Consider the following 8,705-nt stretch of genomic DNA (forward strand, 5'->3'; position numbering starts at 1 on the left):
CAGAGCGTTTCACCCTGCAGGCAGCCAGCCCCTCTGTCAAACAGCTGTGGGTCTCACACATCACTGAGCTACTGGACACACAGAGCAACTTCCTGTCTGGTAAGAAACTGTAGGACCACTTTATGACTGCCTATGACCGATGTTAGAATGTCTTATGGAACTGCTATAAAGGCTTTATGAATGCATGCATAAGGGGGTTAAGTGTTACCCCACTCTACACCACAGCCCCTTTTCAGCAGATCTTTACCTGGTGATTACTGAGAAATGATGTGGTAAAGGAGTGTGTGTGTGTATGTGTGTATGTGTGTATGTGTGTGTGTGTGTGTGTGTGTGTGTGTGTGTGTGTGTGTGTGTGTGTGTGTGTGTGTGTGTGTGTGTGTGTGTGTGTGTGTGTGTGTGTGTGTGTGTGTGTGTGTGTGTGTGTGTGCGTGTGTGTGTGTGTGTGTGTGCAGCTCTGCAGTCTCCTATAGAGTACCAGAGGAAGGAGGGTGGGGGAACAAACCTCCTCACCCGACCCCCCTCGGGCTTTGGCCCCAAAGCATCGGGCCGACCTCCCTCTGTGCCCCCCACCCCTAACGGACACAACACACACACACAGGCAGACGGCGAGGCACAGGACAACGAGGTGAGATGAGATTGAATCAACTTGATTGTTTCCTCTGAGAGAACACTGTCTTATAAATAGTATCAAAGAACTAATGCTGTACATATAATAACCTGTATGTTACGCATGGCTATCAACAACATGTAGATACTCACCTTGGTGACTCATTATGTCTGCGCAGTGTGTTTAACAAGTGTTTTATACCTCTCTGTGTGTGTGTGTGTGTGTGTGTGTGTGTGTGTGTGTGTGTGTGTGTGTGTGTGTGTGTGTGTGTGTGTGTGTGTGTGTGTGTGTGTGTGTGTGTGTGTGTGTGTGTGTGTGTGTGTGTGTGTGTGTGTGTGTGTGTGTGTGTGTGTGTGTGTGTGTGTGTGGAAGCTGGTGCTGGTGATCCAGGACTTCAGTGCGGTGCGTGAGGATGAGATCACGGTACTTCGCGGGGAACGGGTCCAGATTCTGGCATCCAACCAACATGGCCAGTGTCTGGTCTACCGACCGGCCAACACGGAGTCTCCGCCTGCAGAGGGCTGGGTGCCGCGCAGCGTCCTGTTCAACCACTAACTACCAGTTAGAACCAGTCATAACCAGTTTAGAACCAGATATAAACAGTTACATAACCAGTTACGGCCCAGTTACACTTCACTGATGCCAGTAAGACCCAGTACCAATCACACACATCTGTCAACCTCTTAGTTACTGGTCCTAAATAGTTACACATAGTTTAAACTAGTTACATCAGTTACATACAGTCAGCTGCCCCAGTTAAACCAATCACACACACATAGCAAACATCCTCAACAACCGGTAGCAACCATGAACACTAGTAACCAACTACTGGATTTCCTCACACTGGTGAAAAGAGGCCAGAGAGCTGCAGGTCCAGACAGAGGGATTTGAAGTGAATGGACACACAGTATGCCTATGGAACATCCCAACTGATGAGGCCACTAAGGGTCGCTGCCAACTGATGATGACACTAAGGGCTGCTGCCTTTGGAACACCCAAACTGATGAGGCCACTAAGGGCCGCTGCCAACTGATGAGGTCACTAAGGGCTGCTGCCTTTGGAACATCCACACTGATGATGTCACTAAGGGCTGCTGCCTTTGGAACATCCCAACTGATGAGGTCACTAAGGGCTGCTGCCTTTGGAACATCCACACTGATGAGGTCACTAAGGGCTGCTGCCTTTGGAACATCCCAACTGATGAGGTCACTAAGGGCTGCTGCCTTTGGAACATCCACACTGATGAGGTCACTAAGGGCTGCTGCCTTTGGAACATCCCAACTGATGAGGTCACTAAGGGCTGCTGCCTTTGGAACATCCACACTGATGAGGTCACTAAGGGCTGCTGCCTTTGGAACATCCCAACTGATGAGGTCACTAGGGGCTGTTGCCTTTGGAACATCCAAACTGATGAGGCCACTAAGGGCTTCTGCCTCAGTCATTCCGGAACTCTGGGATTCTAGAATAAAACAAGACTGAGAACAGCTGTCAGAGACTCTCCCACCTCATTAAGGAACCAGACTCAAGTGGAGGGTCAAAGGTAAAATATATCTGCTGGAGACAAGCAAGAAATTACGTTGGAATAATGGTTGTTTTTACATATCGGTGAAAAAACATAGTGTCAGCACGTGATGTTTCTGCTTTCATGGCGTGGGGGTCAAAATAAATGGACTGAACCCTCACCCATCCACCCCAACCCATGACCCCGGTGAGGTGACATCATTTCCTGTTTGTTAATATGTGTAAAAGAAAGCGAAAGTCTCACCACGTAAATAGAGCTCTGAGCGCATTATGAAGTATATATAGTTCTTATATGATTCATATATTCTGTTTTTCACCTGAATAGAAAACAGAGAGAAGAGAAGTATTGTCACGTTAACGTCTGTATGTGTGTGTGCGTGTGGGTGCGTTTGTGTATGAGTGCTTGCATGTATGGTGTGTGTGTGTGTGTGTGTGTGTGTGTGTGTGTGTGTGTGTGTGTGTGTGTGTGTGTGTGTGTGTGTGTGTGTGTGTGTGTGTGTGTGTGTGTGTGTGTGTGTGTGTGTGTGTGTGTGTGTGTGTGTGTGTGTGTTGGTTGTCCTTTGGGTTCTGTTTGTATTGAATAGAAACCCCTGTGTTCTCTGTGTTTTTTCACTGATCAATCCCTGTGTCCCTTTGATGTGGTTTCCTGTTCCTGTAGAGCTGCTGTTGGGCAGTGTGAAGGACTCTAGAGTGTGCATCCTCATACTTTTAAATGTCACCCAGAGTTTGAACCGTAATATTATGCATTCTTTGGAAAATATGTAAATAGTATTTTACAGACATGTACATGATTTAACAGGACAACAGGGAGCTGAGGAACACGACAGTCCAACTCCTTCATAGTAAACAGAAGCCTTGCCGCCATATTGGATTTTCAGGTTTTAATTAACTGCTGAACTAGTTAACCCTTCAACTCTCCCCTGCTCAGGGTAAAAGTTGCCCTTCAGCACAGATCTAGGATCAGGTTACTCTCTTCCCAATCTGACCTTAACCGTGAGTAGAAACACTAAACTGACCCTAGGTCAGTGTCTGGGGGTAACTTCTAACCCCGGTTTGTATCTGCAGTGGCAGCACTGCTGCCTATAGCTTCATACTACACAGGTTATACAGGCTCTGGGCAAAACTCAAAATACATCATATTCCCCATGTAGTGCACTACTTTTGCCTGAAGGAGTGCACTATATGGGGAGTAGGGTGTGATTTGGGACCTAGCCCCTCTTAGCCATACAGGTTATTATACAGTGATGTGTACTTGCAAAATGGCTGCTATCTCACCTCTATGAGTTCTGTATGGTGGTTTGTAATAAAGACCATTTTTCATCTCTGAAATGGAACATGTGTATGTAGTCGATACTAATACTGTAGTCTGTCTGTATCTGTCTGTCGTTATGAAGGCACCGATGCATAGTGTCAAACGTCACACAACCGTGTTCTTTTCCAGTGAAATGAGGATAGCTATTGGCACATTAACTCAGATGACCACAGCAGAGAGGGTGGAGAGCTGAGAGGAAGCCAGCAGAGAGCTGGCTTCCAGACAGTCTCTTACGTAGCTGAATGTCTTCACCATGTGACAAAATGACACATTTATCCATAAATTACACATTTGCACATTTTGCCAAAAATGACTAATTTGTAAAACAAATCACTTTATTTCAATGGAATACTGCACTGAATGTGATCACGTGGTTCTCCGTAGCTAGCTTGGCGGTCGTGAATATGCTAAGCTAGAGTGATACGGCCTTTCTATAGGAACCTTGTTGTGTCTCTTCATATACAGTGTAATGTACATGTACACTCTTTGACTGCAGGCTTCCCTCATTAACACACACAGGATTCTACATACTTCCTCTATTAACACACACAGGATTCTACATACTTCCTCTATTAACACACAGGATTCTACATACTTCCTCCATTAACACACAGGATTCTACATACTTCCTCTATTAACACACAGGATTCTACATACTTCCTCTATTAACACACAGGATTCTACATACTTCCTCTATTAACACACAGGATTCTACATACTTCCTCTATTAACACACAGGATTCTACATACTTCCTCTATTAACACACAGGATTCTACAAACTTCCTCCATTAACACACACAGGATTCTACATACATCCTCCCACATTAACACACACAGGATTCTACATACTTCCTCCCACATTAACACACACAGGATTCTACATACTTCCTCTATTAACACACACAGGATTCTACATCCTCCCACATTAACACACACAGGATTCTACATCCTCCCACATTAACACACACAGGATTCTACATATATCCTCCCACATTAACACACACAGGATTCTACATACTTCCTCTATTAACACACATGATTCTACATACTTCCTCTATTAACACACACAGGATTCTACATACTTCCTCCATTAACACACACATGATTCTACATACTTCCTCTATTAACACACAGGATTCTACATACTTCCTCTATTAACACACAGGATTCTACATACTTCCTATATTAACACACAGGATTCTACATACTTCCTCTATTAACACACAGGATTCTACATACTTCCTCTATTAACACACAGGATTCTACAAACTTCCTCCATTAACACACATAGGATTCTACATACATCCTCCCACATTAACACACACAGGATTCTACATACATCCTCCCACATTAACACACACAGGATTCTACATACTTCCTCCCACATTAACACACACAGGATTCTACATACTGTTCACACATAGGCTATGGTGTAATGGAATCTGTTCCCTTGTGTGGGAAAACATTCGATAGAGGGTAGGGCCTAGGGGTTGTTTCTGGACAGGGCCATAGAGGGTGGGGCCTAGGGGTTGTTTCTGGACGGGGCCATAGAGGGTAGGGCCTAGGGGTTGTTTCTGGATGGGGCCATAGAGGATAGGGCCTAGGGGTTGTTTCTGGACAGGGCCATAGAGGGTAGGGCCTAGGGGTTGTTTCTGGACGGGGCCATAGAGGGTAGGGCCTAGGGGTTGTTTCTGAACGGGGCCATAGAGGGTAGGGCCTAGGGGTTGTTTCTGGACGGGGCCATAGAGGGTAGGGCCTAGGGGTTGTTTCTGAACGGGGCCATAGAGGGTAGGTCCTAGGGGTTGTTTCTGGGAGGGGCCATAGAGGGTAGGGCCTAGGGGTTGTTTCTGGACGGGACCATAGAGGGTAGGGCCTATGGGTTGTTTCTGGACGGGGCCATAGAGGGTAGGGCCTAGGGGTTGTTTCTGGATGGGGCCATAGAGGGTAGGGCCTAGGAGTTGTTTCTGGGTGGGGCCATAGAGGGTAGAGCCTAGGGATTGTTTCTGGACGGGGCCATAGAGGTTTTGGCCTAGGGGTTGTTTCTGGACGGGGCCATAGAGGGTAGGGCCTAGGGGTTGTTTCTGGACGGGGCCATAGAGGGTAGGGCCTAGGGGTTGTTTCTGGACGGGACCATAGAGGGTAGGGCCTAGGGGTTGTTTCTGGACAGGTCCATAGAGGGTAGGGCCTAGGGGTTGTTTCTGGACGGGGCCATAGAGGGTAGGGCCTATGGGTTGTTTCTGGACGGGTCCATAGAGCCTAGGGCCTAGGGGTTGTTTCTGGAATGGGCCATAGTAGTAAGATCTGGGCTGGTATTCATGAAGCCTCTCAGGTTAAATTCTGGTCCATTCATTATAATCTAAAAAGTCAAACTGATCCTAGATCAGTACTCATACACTGGGACACTTAATGAATATGAGACTTAAGTTCTGACCACCACATGGGGGAGCTAGAGTCCACTAAATAAAGTCAGGCTCTGTACCAATACTTACAGATGCATCCTTCCTTCCTTCCTAGAGGTAATCACTGATTGGTAGGTAGATAAGTGAGTGGGAAGAGGGAAGGAAGGAAAGAAAGAAGCAATGTCAGTCAGGCGCGAGGGGCGGCTCACTCAGGCTTTGTACAAAGATTGGTGTGAGTTCCTTCCCTACTGTATAGTAATCATCATATATATAAACTCCCCTATGCATTTATTTGGACAGTGAAGCTAAAACTGTACATGTATCTTTATACTCCAGCATTTAGGATTTTATATGAGGTAACAGCACAGAATGTCACCTTTTATTTGAGAGTATTGCATACATATCTGTTTACTATTTAAATATGTATGTGCTTTATGTATCTAGTCCCCCCATTTGGATGTCTCAAAAGTGTTTGGACAAATTCACTTATTGTGTAAATTGAGTCAACAGTTTAGTATTTGGTCCCATATTCCTACCACACAATGACTACATCAAGCTTGTGACTCTACAAACTTGTTGGATGCATTTGCTGTTTGTTTTGGTTGTGTTTTGGATGATGTGTTTTTATTTTAGGCCGTCATTGTAAATAAAAAATTGTTCTTAACTGACTTGCCTAGATAAAGGTTCAATAAAAAATGTAAAAATGATGTGTCTAGTCTCCCCATTTGAAGGTGTCATAGGTATTTGGACACATTTAACTTGTACTTTATTAAATATAATCAAAAGGTTAGTATTTGTTCCCATATTCCGAGCATGCAGTTACTACATCATGCTGTTACTCGACATTTGGATGCATTTGCGTTTCGGATTATGGTGTGTCCAGTAGAAATGAACGGTACATAATGTATTGTGTTATTCTTTATTGTAAATAAGAATAGAATATGCTTCTAAACAATTCTAAATTCATGTGGATGCTCTCATGATTACATATAATCATGAATGAATAGTGAATAATGATGAGTGAGAAAGTTACAGCTGCACAACGATCATGCCCCCAAAACATACTATCCTCTCACCATTACCAATAACGGGAGTTTTTGGGGGAGGGTATGATATTCATGCCTCATTATTCACGATTTATTCATGATTATCCATAGTCATGGGAGCATCATGTAGACGTGTTCAGAAACATATTCTATTCTTATTTATAATAAAAGTGACTCCAAAATGACACCATACATTATTTACCATTTATTTCTACTGGGCACAACATATTTTATTTAACCTTGATTTAACTAGGCAAGTCAGTTAAGAACAAATTCTTATTTACAGTGACGGCCTACACCGGCCAAACCCGGACGACGCTGGGCCATTTGTGCGCCGCCCTATGGGGACTCCCAATCACGGCCGGATGTGATACAGCCTGGATTCAAACCAGGGACTGTATTGAAGCCTCTTGCACTGAGATGCAGTGCCTTAGACCGCTGCGCCACTCGGGAGCCCATAAACTGCATTCCCAGCATTCATAGGGGAGTGTATGACATGATTAGGTTTGGCCTGCTATATTCAAATACCTTTGAAAAGCTTCCTTCCAAACTGGGAAAAACACTATGTAAAACAATTCTGAGCCCTTAATTCACACCTCCCTGAGGCATATAGTAAGTTCAACATCTTTCCATCCTCTTCCCTCTGTTTCCAACCGATCAACCTTATCAGCTCTATCCGTTAAAGAGCAACTGCCTACGAGGGTATGAGAAAAGGGTTTTGTCTAGAGGAGATGGAGCTTTTGTCAAAATTGACTTTTTGTAGCAGGTTTAATTAAGCAGCAGATTAGGAAGTAACGTAGCAGGTTAGGATAATTAGGTTAAGGGAAGGGTTAGCTTAAATGCCCCCCAAAAACAATCTACTTTTGACGGCAAATTTGACAAAAGGTGTACCATGAAAAAGTGACGTTTGTATACGAAGCTCTTCAGACAGTACCGGAACACCCAAAATGGAGTAGAACAACCCTCCACCTCTCGCCGCGCCCCTCTCGGATCCTGGCCAATTCCATCGCGAGGGAGTGTGTAAATTGCCCGTAGGCACAGATCTAGGTTCAGTTTACCCTCCCCCAAATCCTAAACTCAACCAAAAACTGGCCTTAGATCGGCGTCTAGGGTTCATATAGTCCTGCAGCAGGTGTGTCCGGGAAGAGTCAAACCCCCAGCCCTTCTCATGTTCTCGGTGTTAAACCACCTATAAATCCAGGACACTGGCTCGAGCAGGGTCTGAAGGCTATACCCACCCATGAGAGAGAGGACGTCACGGTTCTGACCAACAAGGCATCTTCATATCCAGCTGTGCACCTTCAATGCAGGCAAGTGAGTCTTATAGGATAGGCTATATATGTTCAAGTGAGTGTTATAGGATAGGCTATATATGTTCAAGTGAGTCTTATATTATAGGATAGGCTATATATGTTCAAGTGAGTCTTATAGGATAGGCTATATATGTTCAAGTGAGTCTTATAGGATAGGTTATATATGTTCAAGTGAGTCTTATAGGATAGGTTATATATGTTCAAGTGAGTCTTATAGGATAGGTTATATATGTTCAAGTGAGTCTTATAGGATAGGTTATATATGTTCAAGTGAGTCTTATAGGATAGGTTATATATGTTCAAGTGAGTCTTATAGGATAGGTTATATATGTTCAAGTGAGTCTTATAGGATAGGTTATATATGTTCAAGTGAGTCTTATAGGATAGGTTATATATGTTCAAGTGAGTCTTATAGGATAGGTTATATATGTTCAAGTGAGTCTTATAGGATAGGTTATATATGTTCAAGTGAGTCTTATAGGATAGGTTATATATGTTCAAGTGAG

The 8,705-nt window shown here is 44.2% G+C and overlaps 1 protein-coding gene across 1 annotated transcript in view; it reads left to right on the plus strand.

Moving 5' to 3' along the window:
- LOC109886962 (kalirin-like) overlaps positions 1-3,462 on the plus strand; it is a 74,134-nt gene extending 70,672 nt beyond the window's left edge. The window contains 3 exon segments of the mRNA XM_031823940.1: positions 1-99; positions 453-625; positions 980-3,462. The exon segment at positions 1-99 is cut by the window's left edge and continues 73 nt beyond it. Coding sequence (XP_031679800.1) covers positions 1-99; positions 453-625; positions 980-1,162 — 455 coding nt within the window. The 3' untranslated portion in view covers positions 1,163-3,462.
- The last annotated feature ends 5,243 nt before the right edge of the window (positions 3,463-8,705 follow it).

This window comes from Oncorhynchus kisutch, linkage group LG5 (genome assembly GCF_002021735.2).
Source record: "Oncorhynchus kisutch isolate 150728-3 linkage group LG5, Okis_V2, whole genome shotgun sequence".
In the NCBI taxonomy this organism is placed as follows: Eukaryota; Metazoa; Chordata; class Actinopteri; order Salmoniformes; family Salmonidae; genus Oncorhynchus; species Oncorhynchus kisutch.